Here is a 19,967-nt window from a genome sequence, read left to right on the forward strand (position 1 = left end):
TGTGGCGTCCTCCAATTCGTCCGTCCAATTTTCATGTTTGGAAAGGCGTAGTCACACGTTGTTGAAGTGCTACGGTAGATAGGTATATTAGGTATGTAACGTGTGACTACGCCTTTCCAAACATGAAAATTTATCTTTACATAGTGGAATATTGCATACTTCAGAATAGTATTGTATGACATTATTGTCAATTTACAACGAAGGCATCTTGGTTGAGTCTACTGTGTCCATTTACTTGCAACTACATTAGCAACTTTGTTCAGTTCAGTATTCTGAAATCTTGTTTTATACTTTTTCAGCGCCGGTTATTGTCGTAGTTGGGTTTTAGTTTTTTCACTTTATATTATTTTCGCCATCAACTAAAATCACTGTCACTTTTATTAATACCTACACAAACAAGACTCATTGTTTAAAATGGTTTCTTAAAATCACAATTCTTTTGTTTCAGATGTTAATCGCAATTGTCAGCGTTCAGCATAAAATAAAATGGAAAGTGTAAATATATTTAAAGAAAGATTAAAATATTAAGTGCTTTATCGCTTAAATGGTGTAGCCACACTGCCTTACATTGTCTCTACATACATTTTATGGCCAATAAGATTTTAAAGTAGCCTAACTTAGCAATTATTAAATTCATTTAAGACAAAATATTTAGTGATATTCTAATATATTCCTGTACAAATACTGATTTACTAAAGACATAACAAATTCAAAAGAATAAGTGTAAAATATAAAAGCGTGTGAAACCTCCTTTGATATTAAATCTCCATGTGAATGCATTATAGACTATAGAATATTGTGTGCAAAATGTTGCCAGTACCTCAAGATCGTTTATCTGGACGACGAAGCAGTTCAATTGTAAGCCGGACACTGCTTGGTCGACGAGCATCTGTCTACGTGACCAGCAACCAACAAGATCCAACTAAGGTTTGTATAGTGAAGTTGTTTAACACCAGTAAATTCTCAAGTCTGCAAGAGATTCGCTTAGATATTAGATTGGTCTATAGAGCGTTCTGCATCATATTATGTTAAATTTATAAAAATTATATATAATAGTTGTAAGGAAAAATAATGTGTAGGTACAATAAAATACCTATATATGACAATGAATATACTCATCGTAATATCATTATCAAAAGGAAAAAGCCATGTGAAACATATATACTTATGAACTACATACACTATTACTTATGAAATAGCTGATATGCCTTTCTTAAATCTTCAATTTCACTATCTTTATCACTTTTGAATGTGATCATAATAACTGCGTTAAAAACAACCGACTTCAAACTTGCACTTGCAAAATTTACAAATACCTACAGACAAAAATGCTCATAAAATAAAAACTACTGGGCCTATCCGAATAAAATTTTTATGGGACCAATTCGACACCATCCCGCATCGAACAAAAAAAGAATCACGTAAATCGGTTCAGAAACCTCGGAGTAATCGGTGTACATACATAAAAAAAAAAAAAATATACCGGCCGATTTGATAACCTCCTCCTTTTTTTTGAAGTCGGTTAAAAAGTGATAAAGATAGTGTATATAAAGTCGAGCTCTATTATAGTTTAGCAACAATGTATCAATTAAGTATGAATATTAAATGCAACTTTGCAACAGAACTCAATTTATTTTCGAAACTCCCTTTAAAAAACCACAACGATGTAATATTTGGCAATGTCTGATCTAAACTCGATTACGAGCCCCGTCCCTCAGCTATAACAGACCGCACGGGAGATGGCACAGTACTTTATTACTTACTCGTGTAAACATTGACGAAATGGGAAGGGATCTGTTTATTTCTTATTTCTATCTATTTGTACTGGCAATACTCGAAGAAAGTACACGAATTCAAGATATTGAAGGACATAATGTAGGTATGAGCTTTAATTTAATTAGATAACTTTTACAGCGTTAAAAATAAGGTTTTATTTACGTTTACAACTTTAATTATAATATATTGGACATTAATAGAAATTTGGATACGTTTAATTTTAGTCCCGTTTGATTTTTTAACATTGTCTCGTACATATAAATGAGATAAAATTATACTGAATTTTTATATTTTAATTAAAGCTTACACATAACAATATTTTCAAGCTATGAAATATGACGATTATTATCAATATTTCTATCTTAATAATATTATTTCGATATAAATGAAATTTGTTAAAATTAAAGGCTTTACCTCATGAAGTGACACAATATTAAATCTAATCTCATGAATTACTTGAATATAAGAGATAAGATATATCTCAAACAGAAATAATAGAACAAGATAACAAACAATGTGTTCAGTACAAATAGATAATAAATATTAAAGCCAGAAATTTCATATCGGGAAAGTTTGTTATAGAGTTTCAGATGCGAAGTTATCCATTAGTATTTATTATGTATGGGTATGGAAGTATAGAATTTGTATTTTTCATTTTTAATGCTTTATCTATGTATTAATTTACAAAGACAAATCCAATATAAATTAATTAGAAAAATGTTGAATAGTACACAATCTATACCTAAAATTAATACACTGCACGAGAAATACCGCACTCCGTCTCCGCATTATTTATCTACTAGCTTTCCACCCGCGGATTCGCATGCTTGTCTAAAACCTAATAAATTATAAACTAAAATCTTCCACTTGAATCACTCTATCTATTAAAAAAAACAAATCAAAATCCGAGGCGGAGTTTTTAAGATTTAATTTTAAGCATACATAGGGGACATAGCAACATAGGGACAGAGAAAGCGACTTTGTTTTATACTATGTACCTAGCTTAGAGCATTAAACCAACGTACCTAGTGATAATATCAAATCATCGAAATCAATAAAAAAAATCGAAAAGTCAATAATAACAGGTTGTCTTCTCTTTATGCTCTATGCTCTACATATATAAAATGCGAAAATTCCTAAACGAAAAATATAAATCCTTTTAATCCTTACACATTAGGGAATGTTGCACAGATTGACGTAGGTATTTGTAGAAAATTGGCATTAAGCAAGATTATTGCCGCCTAAATGGAAATGCCGTCACGTGTTAGTGATAGCCTATTGGTTAATCGCGATCGAACAAAGTTACTAATTACGTATTCCTAAACGATATAAAATCGAAAATACTGAATGGATCTTTGAAGACTTGAAGTTTCAAGGATTCGTGAAACAATTCAATGAAGTAATTGGCGGATGATTGATCTATAATTTTAAGGTATAAATTTAACCTTTTGTGATATTAAATAAATCACACTTTATTTATTTTTTGTATATAAAATTTACAATATTTGGCTAATGTATAATTACTGAAATTTCATTTTAACACGCTTTTATTATCTTCATCTGTACTTAGGTGTTTGTAACCGACTAATATAAAAACTAATTATTTTCAAAGTTATTACAGTAAGAGATGTAAAATTGTATCAATTATAATTAGAATTTGTAGATATACAGTTTATTTACAGACTATTTGACACAGACATGAAGCAATGGTTTTGCTTTATTTATCACAGCTGTTCTGGGAAATATCGACTAAAACTCCGCTATTTTTTTCATATTGCATAGTTTTAAGAACAAAAGCGGTCCGCTTTTCTAAGCAGGTTAACGTAAACTACTTTATTTTTATGAGTTTATGGCTTGAGATTTAACGAGCACGATGATTGTAGTAGAGTGAGTACAAGGTCATTATTGTAATATCTCGTTTTAAATTAGAACTCATTTAATTTACATTAGTGTGATGAAACTTGAATCACCATAAGCCTATGATATATTAAAAGGCTAGATACGTTACCCGCTCTCTATTTTGGCAAGAAAAAACTCAGGTAAGTGCCCGAGTTTCACTTAGTCACGCACCATTCAGCGTCGTAGCTGGACGTTCTTTTTATATTTTAATCGGCAGTTGTTATTACGAAGTACATGAGTGAGACATGTATTATGTCTCGTGCGTGAGAGTGAAAGAGAGAACAACGGTATTGGTGATAATGCATTAGTAAGTAGGTATGTATTAATTACGCTGTTTTTTAGTGCAATGATGTTGGCGTATGCCGCGTCTACTAGTATAATAGGTCATTGCCATAAGCTGCTTGAAAAACATTTTATACTGTTTTTAAATAATATTTTTAAAAGTATTATTTACTAACTGTAACTGTGTATAAAACTTTGTATAAAACTGTGTACCTACTAACTGTGTATAAAAAAACTATCCATACTAATATTATAAATGCGGAAATAACTCTGTCTGTCTGTCTTACTCAATCACGGCTAAACTACTGAACCAATTTTCATGAAATTTGGTATGGAGATATTTTGATACCCGAGAAAGGACATAGGCTACTTTTTATCCCGGGAAAATGACGCAATCCCGGAAATCCCACGGGAACGGGAAATATGCGGGTTTTTCTTTGACTGCGCCGGCGAAGCCGCGGTCGGAAACCTAGTACCTAATAAAATCATATGTATAGAATTTTATTTGCATTTTACAAAACAAGCGTTACAAATTACAATAGACCGGTTGTCACATTCGCCAATTTTATTGTTGTTCCACGGATAAATTGTAATAAAATGTTGAAATATTTGAAAATAAGCAGAAATTGGTTTATTTTATTAATCAATCATAATATGTAATATGTATGATCAATTAATATTATAGAAATACCTTGTGTAATTTGAGTTTGAGTTTGAGTTTGATAACTGTGCCAAAAATGAAATACGTAGTCAACAAATTAAATCATAACTATTCAAAACGTATTTCTGAATATTTGAAATTAAAAACTCTCTTGATTGGAGATTCGATGACCTATTTCATAAAATGTGCAGAATTCTTATTTCTTATTAAATTTATTTTCCGCGGAATGTTTTATATATGAATAGTATTTACTAAAGCCCGAATTGTCATGTGGATGAAACCTTATTTAACTAAGTATAATGACATGACACAATATCACGCTCGTGTTCCCAATGGGATAAGGTAGACAAAGGATGAACATAATATAGTCTAACTTTATATATTTGGTTGTTATGTAGTCATGCTATCCTTATAATCCTTATCCGTGAAAATACAAGTTCAAATACTGGACTCTCGAATTCCACAAGGAAACAGGCAATAATATTTTCGTAATTGACAATAAGATAGTTGCAGCTAAATTATTTTTGCAGCTAATTTATTCTTAATAATGATTAATGATATCGTACAAATATAATAATACTAGCTTACCACCCGCGTCTTCGCCCGCTTTGTCTAAAACCTAATAAATTATATACTAAAACTTTCCTCTTGAATCACTCTATCTTATAAAAAAAACCGCATCAAAATCCGTTGCGTAGTTTTAAAGATTTAAGCATACAAAGGGACATAGGGACATAATGACAGAGAAAGCGACTTTGTCTTATACTATGTAGTGATATCGTGCTGAAACAAGAGATTATATGAATCTTATAATGTAAATGATCTCTTACGACATTGAAACTCCAGCACATGTTTACGGTTCAATGCAATAACAGATGAATGGAAGACATTATTCCGCTGTATGCACATTGAAATCTTTTGTTGTTAATCGATTAATGATAACAGCTGTTTTTATTTCAGTTTCTTTGTATTTAAATTATTTGATTACATTGAATTTATTTTAAACAATTTTTAGTACCTATATCTATGGGATCGTGTACAGAAATAATGTCGTAAGAAATAATTTAGATTTATTTATTACTAGAGGTCCGCCCGTGGTACATATTTCGCAATAAAAGGTAGCCTATGTCCTTTCTCGGGTATCAAAATATCTCCATACCAAATTTCATGCAAATTGGTTCAGTAGTTTAGGCGTGATTGAGTAACAGACAGACAGACAGAGTTACTTTCGCATTTATAATATTAGTATGGATAATTCAAGATGTAATGATGAGATTTAGAATTTTGACGTAAACAATAAGTTTTTTCTAATGTTTTAGGCACATACATATACTTCAAAATTATTCTAAAACATAGCATCAGTAAATTAGTAGATTCCGCTTTTTGGTAATTGTATATTCTTATGTACATTTTTATCGCTGTTAAACGCAGAAGCAGAAATTGGAAATGCGGAGAATAAAAGAAATATGCTGCTCCAAATACAAAATATAAGAAAGGTTTTCTGTAGTTTGTGTGAAAAAATAAACGTAACACGTAACGAGGTAACAAAATTTATATTTGCCGTATTCGCAAAAGCGAGTAATATTTAACATCTGCTATGTCGCACAATTGTAGCATTGTTCTGGGTTCTAATTAGTCTTAAAATCTAGGTATATACTTGAATATGTGAACTTAAAATGAGACGTAATGTATATATTATAACACAAAATTTTATTCAAATCAAAATTTAATTGTATAGTAGTTATTGCAAGAAAAAACACTGAAATAGATAAGTATTTCTTACATCGTCATACCTTCGCTACTCTTCTTGTTAGTTTTTCTTTACTATATAAGGGAAAAATAAGCAAGAATTCTTTACTATATGAGGAAGAAATAAGCAAGAATTTCGCATTATATTTCCCCATTTTTAGAGGATAATATATTATTATAATAACTAAAAGTGAATTGGACATTGGATTGGGATTAGAGAAAAATGTATGCTTTATTAAAACAAATATCTAGTAATTGAATTACCAGCTACAGCCAACCGTATTAAAGTATGCGAATAACCCTTAAGGCCCAGTAGGACTTGGCACAAATGAAATGCTCAGTGGAAAATCTCCTTTGAATTTACTAGCAAATTTTAATGGAAAAAAATGAGGATGATCCCAGTGCCAATTATTTTATTTCTTTTAGTAAATTAGTGAATGAAGTGTTTTTTTTTAAACTAAGTTATGTACGTATATTATATCTGTCAACTGTGGTAATATTTTTAAATTTATCCAACATTAATTACCCTTATCCAAGCGGATACAAATTGAACAAACCAATTATTATTCAATTATTTTAGCCATTTTGCATATATTCTATATTATATTACCCGACTTTCTTCTTAATTCACTTTCTATTATATGTATAAATAAATAAAAACAATTCAATGAAGTAATTGGCGGATGATTGATCTATAATTTTAAGGTATAAATTTAACATTTTGTGATATTAAACAAATCACACTTTATTTATTTTTTGTATATAATATTTACTATATTTGGCTAATGTATAATTACTGAAATTTCATTTTAACACGCTCTTATTATCTTCACCTGTAGGTGTTTGTAACCGACTAATATAAAAACTAATTATTTTCAAAGTTATTACAGTAAGAGATGTAAAATTGTATCAATTATAATTAGAATTTGTAGATATACAGTTTATTTACAGACTATTTGACACAGACATGAAGCAATGGTTTTGCTTTATTTATCACAGCTGTTCTGGGAAATATCGACTAAAACTCCGCTATTTTTTTCATATTGCATAGTTTTAAGAACAAAAGCGGTCCGCTTTTCTAAGCAGGTTAACGTAAACTACTTTATTTTTATGAGTTTATGGCTTGAGATTTAACGAGCACGATGATTGTAGTAGAGTGAGTACAAGGTCATTATTGTAATATCTCGTTTTAAATTAGAACTCATTTAATTTACATTAGTGTGATGAAACTTGAATCACCATAAGCCTATGATATATTAAAAGGCTAGATACGTTACCCGCTCTCTATTTTGGCAAGAAAAAACTCAGGTAAGTGCCCGAGTTTCACTTAGTCACGCACCATTCAGCGTCGTAGCTGGACGTTCTTTTTATATTTTAATCGGCAGTTGTTATTACGAAGTACATGAGTGAGACATGTATTATGTCTCGTGCGTGAGAGTGAAAGAGAGAACAACGGTATTGGTGATAATGCATTAGTAAGTAGGTATGTATTAATTACGCTGTTTTTTAGTGCAATGATGTTGGCGTATGCCGCGTCTACTAGTATAATAGGTCATTGCCATAAGCTGCTTGAAAAACATTTTATACTGTTTTTAAATAATATTTTTAAAAGTATTATTTACTAACTGTAACTGTGTATAAAACTTTGTATAAAACTGTGTACCTACTAACTGTGTATAAAAAAACTATCCATACTAATATTATAAATGCGGAAATAACTCTGTCTGTCTGTCTTACTCAATCACGGCTAAACTACTGAACCAATTTTCATGAAATTTGGTATGGAGATATTTTGATACCCGAGAAAGGACATAGGCTACTTTTTATCCCGGGAAAATGACGCAATCCCGGAAATCCCACGGGAACGGGAAATATGCGGGTTTTTCTTTGACTGCGCCGGCGAAGCCGCGGTCGGAAACCTAGTACCTAATAAAATCATATGTATAGAATTTTATTTGCATTTTACAAAACAAGCGTTACAAATTACAATAGACCGGTTGTCACATTCGCCAATTTTATTGTTGTTCCACGGATAAATTGTAATAAAATGTTGAAATATTTGAAAATAAGCAGAAATTGGTTTATTTTATTAATCAATCATAATATGTAATATGTATGATCAATTAATATTATAGAAATACCTTGTGTAATTTGAGTTTGAGTTTGAGTTTGATAACTGTGCCAAAAATGAAATACGTAGTCAACAAATTAAATCATAACTATTCAAAACGTATTTCTGAATATTTGAAATTAAAAACTCTCTTGATTGGAGATTCGATGACCTATTTCATAAAATGTGCAGAATTCTTATTTCTTATTAAATTTATTTTCCGCGGAATGTTTTATATATGAATAGTATTTACTAAAGCCCGAATTGTCATGTGGATGAAACCTTATTTAACTAAGTATAATGACATGACACAATATCACGCTCGTGTTCCCAATGGGATAAGGTAGACAAAGGATGAACATAATATAGTCTAACTTTATATATTTGGTTGTTATGTAGTCATGCTATCCTTATAATCCTTATCCGTGAAAATACAAGTTCAAATACTGGACTCTCGAATTCCACAAGGAAACAGGCAATAATATTTTCGTAATTGACAATAAGATAGTTGCAGCTAAATTATTTTTGCAGCTAATTTATTCTTAATAATGATTAATGATATCGTACAAATATAATAATACTAGCTTACCACCCGCGTCTTCGCCCGCTTTGTCTAAAACCTAATAAATTATATACTAAAACTTTCCTCTTGAATCACTCTATCTTATAAAAAAAACCGCATCAAAATCCGTTGCGTAGTTTTAAAGATTTAAGCATACAAAGGGACATAGGGACATAATGACAGAGAAAGCGACTTTGTCTTATACTATGTAGTGATATCGTGCTGAAACAAGAGATTATATGAATCTTATAATGTAAATGATCTCTTACGACATTGAAACTCCAGCACATGTTTACGGTTCAATGCAATAACAGATGAATGGAAGACATTATTCCGCTGTATGCACATTGAAATCTTTTGTTGTTAATCGATTAATGATAACAGCTGTTTTTATTTCAGTTTCTTTGTATTTAAATTATTTGATTACATTGAATTTATTTTAAACAATTTTTAGTACCTATATCTATGGGATCGTGTACAGAAATAATGTCGTAAGAAATAATTTAGATTTATTTATTACTAGAGGTCCGCCCGTGGTACATATTTCGCAATAAAAGGTAGCCTATGTCCTTTCTCGGGTATCAAAATATCTCCATACCAAATTTCATGCAAATTGGTTCAGTAGTTTAGGCGTGATTGAGTAACAGACAGACAGACAGAGTTACTTTCGCATTTATAATATTAGTATGGATAATTCAAGATGTAATGATGAGATTTAGAATTTTGACGTAAACAATAAGTTTTTTCTAATGTTTTAGGCACATACATATACTTCAAAATTATTCTAAAACATAGCATCAGTAAATTAGTAGATTCCGCTTTTTGGTAATTGTATATTCTTATGTACATTTTTATCGCTGTTAAACGCAGAAGCAGAAATTGGAAATGCGGAGAATAAAAGAAATATGCTGCTCCAAATACAAAATATAAGAAAGGTTTTCTGTAGTTTGTGTGAAAAAATAAACGTAACACGTAACGAGGTAACAAAATTTATATTTGCCGTATTCGCAAAAGCGAGTAATATTTAACATCTGCTATGTCGCACAATTGTAGCATTGTTCTGGGTTCTAATTAGTCTTAAAATCTAGGTATATACTTGAATATGTGAACTTAAAATGAGACGTAATGTATATATTATAACACAAAATTTTATTCAAATCAAAATTTAATTGTATAGTAGTTATTGCAAGAAAAAACACTGAAATAGATAAGTATTTCTTACATCGTCATACCTTCGCTACTCTTCTTGTTAGTTTTTCTTTACTATATAAGGGAAAAATAAGCAAGAATTCTTTACTATATGAGGAAGAAATAAGCAAGAATTTCGCATTATATTTCCCCATTTTTAGAGGATAATATATTATTATAATAACTAAAAGTGAATTGGACATTGGATTGGGATTAGAGAAAAATGTATGCTTTATTAAAACAAATATCTAGTAATTGAATTACCAGCTACAGCCAACCGTATTAAAGTATGCGAATAACCCTTAAGGCCCAGTAGGACTTGGCACAAATGAAATGCTCAGTGGAAAATCTCCTTTGAATTTACTAGCAAATTTTAATGGAAAAAAATGAGGATGATCCCAGTGCCAATTATTTTATTTCTTTTAGTAAATTAGTGAATGAAGTGTTTTTTTTTAAACTAAGTTATGTACGTATATTATATCTGTCAACTGTGGTAATATTTTTAAATTTATCCAACATTAATTACCCTTATCCAAGCGGATACAAATTGAACAAACCAATTATTATTCAATTATTTTAGCCATTTTGCATATATTCTATATTATATTACCCGACTTTCTTCTTAATTCACTTTCTATTATATGTATAAATAACAGTGAATACATTTTCGGTGCAATTTATGGGTCTCTAAAGAAGGAAGTTGTCAATTCGTCGTGTCGATTTTTTGTTGCTTTTTCATGTTTATTCTCCCATTACTTTTACGTAGGTACGAATACGAATTCGGGGACTCTTTCATGTGCGAGAGTGGGGAATATCGTGTTTAAGATCTTATTATTTATTAGCGGTCCGCCCCGTTTTCGCCTGTGGTACATATTTCGCAATAAAAAGTAGCCTATGTCCTTTCTCAAATTGGTTCAGTAGTTTAGGCGTGATTGAGTAAAAGACAGACAGACAGAGTTAGTTTCGTATTTATAATATTAGTATGGAATAACTCTCTACTTTATTTTCTATAAGTTTTTATTGAGCTGTGTTTAACGATGTTAGAGACGATAGACGATCTGTTAGAGACATTCATATAAAATTTAATTAGAATCGACAGCCGTTGCTATGTGGGCTAGCCGGCTGCAGTATCTACGTCATGATCACATATTATGCTAGCCCACGCTCGTATAATGCAGCCCAACCCCTCATGTAGACAAAAGCAAACGTAGTGTGAAGTCTATGTTCCTCTTTAAGCTAATTTGACGTTTTGGTTTCACCAATTTCGCTTTGAAAAGTTTAAGACTCGTGTTTGATTTTACACGAGTAGGTATTAACATTTAGAAATTAAAGATTTTAACGGATTTTAACAACGCTCGCTGAGTGTGAAACGTCAGGATAATACTGTAATGATTAAATTGCGTTAAAATCAGTAAAACCTTTACTTTGTCAAAGAATCTGTTATTTTTTCTAAACATATTCATTTTCCTAATATTTACCTACAGTTTTTCATTGCTATTGCTCTAACATCAAAAATTCATGGCTATATAATATATTATATAGGATAGCAATTTTATTTAAACAAATTGTGTATAAATCCTTTTAAATTGAACAGGCTTATTGTTCTGATACTACTATTGTAAAACGTTTCAGAAACACGAAATGTGAATTTTTTACATTCCGGCCGGTTATAAAGGTTATTTTAGTGCAATGAAATATATTTTCCTTTTTATATATTCTGTTTTTTGTAAGTAAAATAAAGAATACATCAAGGGGATGTATAAGGTTGATACAATCAAAAGAAGATAAATGTCTCTTGGCACGATTGGGAATTTTTTTGTAAAACACATTATATAGCGAAAAATAAATAGGCCGAGGAAAGCGTACAAAGGTATACATAGTCCAAATAAAAGGGACAGTTAATGTTGTATCGTAGCAGAAAATAAACAGCCAAATTGCTGGCATTAATGAAAGAGGTTGTGGAAATTACTTTGCTGACGAGAGTCTCCTACTCTTATATAAACGATGATACACATGTAATTGCTTTGCAGATATTCAATATATTTTTCACTCTTACGCATAATAACGATTTAAATTAAACAATTCAATAAGATGTTAATTTATTTCTCTCAATTTTTTTTTCAGCCACAAAGAAAATTCTACTTTAATATCTCTTTTTCATACACAAAATTCAGTTCAATTTTAATAGTGTAATCGACTTATACTATTGAACCTTTATCCAATAGCAAGAGCAATTGCAATAAATATTATCATTTATCACATCAGATTAGGAGAAAGTATGCACTAAGTTAAAATTATATTTTCCTATATTCGCTACAAACTCTACATATTACAGAGTTTGTAGCAATTTAGAATAACTATAGTAAGTTCGAGTTAAGTGTTCATCTATGACATTTTTTGTTTTTACCGCATTAATTATTCAACTTAACATAAACGCATACGAAAATATTGTTGGTCAAAAATTCTCTAGGGCGACATTTCGGTGCCCAATTTCGATGATTTACTCTGCAAGAGAGCACAGATTTCGTGCAGCGAATGAAAACTGTAGTACGAAGGCCTTCATAATTCAGAAGCGTCCCCCGGTCGCCTGACACAGCTCCCTACATTATTAAAGTCCATCGAATTGGCTCTCACTTGTTTAAAAATTCATATTACATCTACTTTCCACGTCTACATGATTACTATCTGCGAATTGCAATCGTTACAAAGGGAGATTTTGAGAAAAAATTCATGAGGTAAGAGATTGTGAGAGTAGGTACGTATGATCACTTTGTATGGAATAAGCTATTTATAAGATAGAATTGAATTAGTTCAATACAATTTCGTTTTAGATGCTCATTTACGATATAGCGAACTTTGGGTGATAAATGATTAAGATAAAAAAAATTATCACATGCTATTTCGCCAATATTTCATTTGCATGGAAAATTAAAATAAAGTTTGTAAAAAAGAACTGGTCTAGATCTTGGCTTAGTCTACACTTATATATTATATTATGTATTATAAAGAGGAAAACTTTGTTTGTTTGATTGTAATGAATAGGCTCATAAACTACTGGACCGATTTTAAAAATTCTTTCACCATTCGAAAGCTACATTATCCACGAGTAATATAGGCTATAAATATTATCTCACTAAGACCACGCGGGTAAGTAATTTTCTTTTATATTACAGGTATTGATAGAGCATTAGCATTTATAGCCATTTCATTGCAACGGTACATTACTTATTGCTTAAGTAATACTTAATATTTTAATATCGCTCTTCTGACGTTATACACACTTTCCAAATTCACGAGGTTATCGCACTAAATGTTAACGATGTTATTTATTTACTTCTCATATCAGATTGACGGCCATTTCGGCCTTACCCTTTTAACGGCTTTTGGTAAACCCGTATATCTCGTGAAACCTCTTCACATGTTTCCATTTTCAGTGGGTTAAAGGAGTTAAGAGGTTTTTCACGTTACAACACAAGACACTGGAATATTTTTCGCCTCTCAAATGACAGCAAATATGATACAACGTGGGATGAACTTCATAGCTTCTCTTAATTACCATTCATTGAACAGATTTTAATACATGTTAGTGTTTTTAGTAAAAAAACGAATCAAAATGGCTTAAATATGAATATAATTTTTGCATTTACGTGCTTCTTTCGTCTACTTGTCTAAAGGGAGTTTCTGGAAATGAGAACAGCTTTCATAAAATGAGCATAGTGCGTATATTCTCAAACTCAAACATTTATTTATTCAATTAGACTTCTTTTAGAAGCACTTTCGAATCGTCATTACATATTTTTAACATTTACCACCGTATTAACGTTTCATTTCAAGTTTCGTCAAGAAATACTCATAGACGAATGGTTTGAATTAAATCGACAAAGTTTTGTACGCAATCTGTCCGAACTCCGAACACTATTCATGGCCGCAACCAACGACAAGTTTGAATGAAGGCGTTCAAATTTATGTGGTTTCACTATTTCTTTTTCTCCAGAATTAGATGTCAGTACTGGAGAAATGATATAACTATTTTCAAAGAAAGTAAAAGCCGATTGGCGGTGAAGATTAGAAAGTTTGTACTCCACGCATTGTTCGATCTATTCTTCCGTTTTCATTGTTGGAAATTATGTTATATACTTTGATATACTTAATGTTCCAGAGTGTTAAATGCAAAATATACAAACGGGACAATATTAAAAAGTTTTTACTATCTATTGATACTGTAAAATTTGTAATTGGTTTATAAACGTTTTCCCTCGACGTGTAATTAACACATGCGGTGTGTTAATAAATGCAATATAAAAGCAATCTACTCTAATATAAGTGCTTGAAACTCAATTATTTACACGTTTCCAGTTTTAGTATTTAAAATAGATTTGGGAGACGTTAATGTATTCTCTGGAACGGAAGTGTATTTCGAACAAGTATTTGTATAAGAAAGTTTACCTCGAACCATTTCATTAATCTATTTGGTAATGAGGACTGTTCCAGCCAAGTTCAGCGCTATTTTCGATTGTTTGTTTTGTTGCCTCAGTGAATTTTAATAAAAATTGATAAGAATCGAAGAGTCATAGGTAAATGTCGATATTCAAATATAGCTAGATTAATAATGTATTTGTAGAGAGATACGCTGATAAAAATAGAGTAAAACTGTGAAATTTTTCAGATACAATATTTTTGTTGTTATAATTATTCTCAGTTGTTATAAAAAGTGAATTCCCCTTTTTTTAGCCACAAGTAGCTGATCAGTCTTCTGCATCCTGTCGGACCTAGACTTTTTATTTTTATTACTGGCCACTGCATATCAAAGCTTGTATCCCTCGACGCTACTTTCACGAGTCATGTTCAACCACTGTACCAAGGAAGCGATCCACGGTGTCTATAAATTATTACAATTCGTTACACCAGAAAAATCCGTGTAAAATCAAACTCTAATGAAACGGCTTTACCGTTTTTGAATATTCGTGTATTGTATATTAGTATTAGTATTAGTAGGTCCTAAAAAAGGTCTTAAAGTAACTAGGTTCATTTCATTAATAAATCTAGGTGATTAAGGTGTCCTGGCAGAATAATGTTTGCCGAGTCCGCTGGTATAATATAGAATAATAATTTGATGTAATTAATTAATGTGAATGTGTGCGTGTGTGATTCGAAGAAATTCCTCAAAGTCATAAATATTGTAATTGACTATCGCTTAATAACGTCAAGATTATTAACAATGAACAAAGCTAATCAAGGTACAATAATAATTTCACTCGTCACAAACTATGTTTGATATAACATATTTATCAAAATTAATTATCAAATTCCCAATTGTATATGTACTACTAGCTTTCCACCCGCGGCATCGCCCGCGCAGTCAAAGAAAATCCCGCATAGTTCCATAAAACCTATCCTATGTCCTTTCTCGGGTATCAAAATATCTCTTTACGAAATTTCATGCAAATTGGTTCAGTAGTTAAGGCGTGATTGAGTAACAGACAGACAGACAGAGTTACTTTCGCATTTATAATATTAATATGGATGTATAATGCTGACAACATTATGCTGAATTTTGAATTGAAGCTTTGTTGATGAAAAGAAGCGTCGAGGGCTTTAATCCTTTACCCAATGCATTTAAAATAAAAGTTTATTTTCCAACTGTTTGAATATTTCGTAGTATTCAATTCTTTCTAATCCTGCCTGTCACTGTCGACAAAAGTGAGGCACTTTCAACGTTCGTGACATTTTTATTCGTCAGTGGATTTCGACTATTTTAATTCATTACAACGACCCTTGTTTTATTTTGCTTACATTTTGTAATAGAAGGATTTTTACAAAAAATCAGAGTTCTCCATTAACTCAAACTCGATTAATTTACCTACGCGATGTTAGTCTGTCTTCTTTAAATTTTATTTTTCTACATCATCGGAATTATTACTTCATATTATACCTAAAACGTTTCTCTATCTATTAATGTTTTATGTATAAAACCAATGTGATTTAATTAAATAATACAAAAAGGATACAAAACTTTCAAAAGATAGTAAGGACCGATAGGCTTATAATAATAAGATCCGTTGGGTTAACGCGTTAGACTGCGGATAAATTTATTAAGGTTCGTGATCCCAACAAAGTCTGCAAATTTATGGAAAAGTAACACGTGGTGATAATATTATGACAAGCTTTAAAAATAGTTTCAAGAATCGTTATAATCATTGAGAAAAGTTTAGTAGCATTCTACTAAAAAATTGCTCCGTTGTGGAACATTAAATATTGTAAGACTCTACAATCAGTTTTTGAACTTTTTATTAATGTTAAAGTTATGAATATACTAACATATTTCCCGCTCTTTTTATATATTTTAGTCTCATGTTACAACACAATTATATCGGGTACTTACAGTCTAGACTTCAAATATCTTATATAGAATAACACGACCTTAATAAAAAGCGATTGTACCCACATTCTTGTAATGAATAGAACAAAATATAGCTGAAATAATTTCTATGAAATAAGGTCTTTCGACTTAATGTAGGCATAGCAATTTATTTTGGCGATATTCCAAAAGTCAGTTCATCAGTTTTATCTTCAAAACAATCCATATCAATCAGTAAATAGTTTTTTTATCTAACGTTATATTGAAAGGCCCTCATATCGGTTGTGTAAACGGTGATTGATCATTATGGTATTATTCGAGAGTCATAGACAAGTACCATAGCCTGTGAGGAAACGTGCCCAAGTGCCATAGAATAAACTTGTAGTGAATTACTTAACAACCTTAAATTAATCTGTGCTTTTATTTAAACACAAGCAACGTTGAGCAGTGCTTCCGTATCTATATTTATTCGATTGTTAACAATTAGGCAAGGGAATGACACAAAGCTACATAAAAACACGAAACGCGTGAACACATTTATGCCCACTGTATTCAATTACATGATGCGAATTAGAAACAATAAATTAAGTAACAATTTAAACGTCCAGCGGACATTGACTGATATACAACCTTCTACAACATTCGCAAGCACTTTGCTGAGACCGACTAAAGTGGAAAAAATGAGCCCCTCACCCTCCCTACATAATTTATTGGCTATCACAGCACTGTAAAATTAGCTTCTGGTAATTTAACTTGAACAGTAAACGTTTTGATGGAATCTCGTTAGGCAAACTTGTAACAGCCTATTATCGCGGGATGGATGCACAGGAATTACATTAGAAAGATTTTCAGCTTAGAAATTCAGTTGGATGAGAATTAGAATAATGAATATGGATATTATGTTTCATAACGACGACAAAAGTCTTTACTAAAATAATTATTGGTTTTGGGAACAACGGGTATTATTTTTTCAGGATCATGTTTCGTGTCTCAGTTCGATGTTGTGTGAGCATTTATATGACTATATAAGTCTACTTGTGACTTTATTTTATTGTTATTTATTACTTTATGTATTCCTATAATATGTAATCTTAAAAGGTAATTAATATGTATAATATTTAAAGCATATCAGTGACTTTCAGTTTTACTTTTATTTCCGTTTTAATATAACAAAAATAACGTTCTTATCTCATATTTTTCGCCCCACCCATCGCTATTATGATAATGACAATAATTAATTAAATATAAATTCAGGGGTGTGCACCAAGCATATTAATTTTGGGCTGATTATTTAAAAAATTACATATTGATTTAAATAAAAAATTTCAGGAGTTATTTATTGAATAGTTTTAGTTCAATGATCAATTTATACTATACTAGTGGTCCGCCCCGGCTTCACCCGTGGTACATATTTCGCAATAAAAGGTAGCCTATGTCCTTTCTTGGGTATCAAAATATATCCATACCAAATTTTATGCATATTGGTTCAGTACTTTAGGCGTGATTGAGACAGACAGACAGACAGAGTTACTTTCGCATTTATAATATTAGTATGGATTGTAACAATATTAACTAAACCTTCGTATCGTATTTAATCGATACTAATATTATAAATGTGAAAGTAACTCTGTCTGTCTGTCTGTTACTCAATCACGCCTAACTGACTATTGAACCAATTTTCATGAAATTTGGTATGGAGATATTTTGATACCCGAGAAAGGACATAGGCTACTTTTTATCCCGGGAAAATAACGCAATCCCGGAAATCCCACGGGAACGGGAACTATGCGGGTTTTTCTTTGACTGCGCGGGCGAAGCTGCGGGCGGAAACCTAGACCGGAAAATAGACGCACTCTATAAACTTGCCAGTGAAACACGCAATTTAGAAGAGCGCCATCTATAATTTTACACAAGAAACACCAAAGCTTACTGAAAACTTTTACGTAAGTATGGAAGAGTTCTTAGCTTTTCTGTAGATGGAGTTTACTGAAAACTTACCTATATATCAAACACAAAACTTTGGATGTTTGTAGATCAATCGAGATTCGAGACAAAACTACTGAATGGATTTAGATGAACTTTGATATTATTCAAGCTTTTGTACTAGAGCAACACTTCCATATAGGAATACTAGCTTTCGGCCGAGGTTTTGATCACACGGGCCTTGGCACGTGTGGGCCACGGGCAAGTGGGCAAATGATTTTCTACATTGTACAAGATTAGTACTTACTTTTAATTATCGTAAATATTGTATAAGTATTTTTTTTAATCGAAGGCAAACTTCTTATGCATGTTTATTATAATTAAAATCTCGACTACAAGCGAGTTGAATGCAATCAATGGAATAAAAAAAAATTAAGCTTTTTAATGGTAAATTCATTTATTCGACATTTCTACAGTAGGCTACAAACAAACAACGCCAAGAATTGTTGCAGTATTACTAGGGCATTTGTTCCATATCAGTTGAACTAGAATCCCAGGTGTTTTTATTGTAATAAGTCAAACATTCCCAGACTCGAAACGAACGGCAGTAAATCTAATTCCTTCAGTGAATGTCACGAACAAAACTAATGCCGATATCGGTTGGTATTTATATTTTGTACTTGCTTTCCTCCTCCGGTTTCGCACGCGTAGTCAAAGGAAAACTCACGTAATTCCCGTTGCCGTAGGATTTCCTGGATAAAATCTATCGTTTCCACTTTGTACCACATACAAATGGGTTCAGCGGTTTAGGCGTGGAAACGAGACATACCTACAGCGAAGAGAGAAGAAACCACCACCTTCACAGGAAGATCATATTATATTATTTTCATTATAATAAAAATACTTCAATATTAACTATCGTTAAATTAAATTGTCAAATCTGTATTTTAAAATGTATAGAGACTTTAATTTGTATGTGAAATAATTAGGTAGATATATTTTTACTAATAGAACAACTGGCATAATACTTGTGCCTAATAAAAAAACGATTTAAGTCTCGTTTAAAAGAAAGTTGCAATGAGTAAGTTGGCAACTTCCTTTTAGAAATTTTCAACGTTCTTCATTATTAATTTATCTTCATTCTCAAAGAAAAAAGTGATCATTCAGTTCGGAATGAACTAAACTTTTGAAAGGGAGCAAATCTTTTTAATCTTTATCGTTATTATTATGTTAAAATCTTGTATTATAATAACTCGCCTAATCTTTCGGAATATAATTTTTAATTTATCACTACATAGTATAAAAACAAGTCGCCCTTTATAATATACGTAAATGTTTAAAACTACGTAACGGATTTTGATGCGGTTTTTTTTAATAGATAGAGTGATTCTCGTCGAAAGTTTTAGTATGTAATTTGTTAGGTTTCAGTCAAAGCAGGCGAAGCCACAGGCGGAAAGCT

General features: G+C 31.2%; 1 protein-coding gene across 1 annotated transcript in view; it reads left to right on the forward strand.

Moving 5' to 3' along the window:
• Positions 1 to 724: 724 nt before the first annotated feature.
• Positions 725 to 19,967, forward strand: part of LOC123693510 — a 44,576-nt gene continuing 25,333 nt past the window's right edge. Inside the window, exon 1 of the mRNA XM_045638655.1 lies at positions 725 to 927. Within this exon, the coding sequence (XP_045494611.1) occupies positions 808 to 927 (120 nt within the window). The 5' untranslated portion in view covers positions 725 to 807. The remainder of the gene's footprint in view (positions 928 to 19,967) is intronic.

The sequence above is a fragment of the Colias croceus genome, chromosome 1 (assembly GCF_905220415.1).
Source record: "Colias croceus chromosome 1, ilColCroc2.1".
Taxonomy (NCBI): domain Eukaryota; kingdom Metazoa; phylum Arthropoda; class Insecta; order Lepidoptera; family Pieridae; genus Colias; species Colias croceus.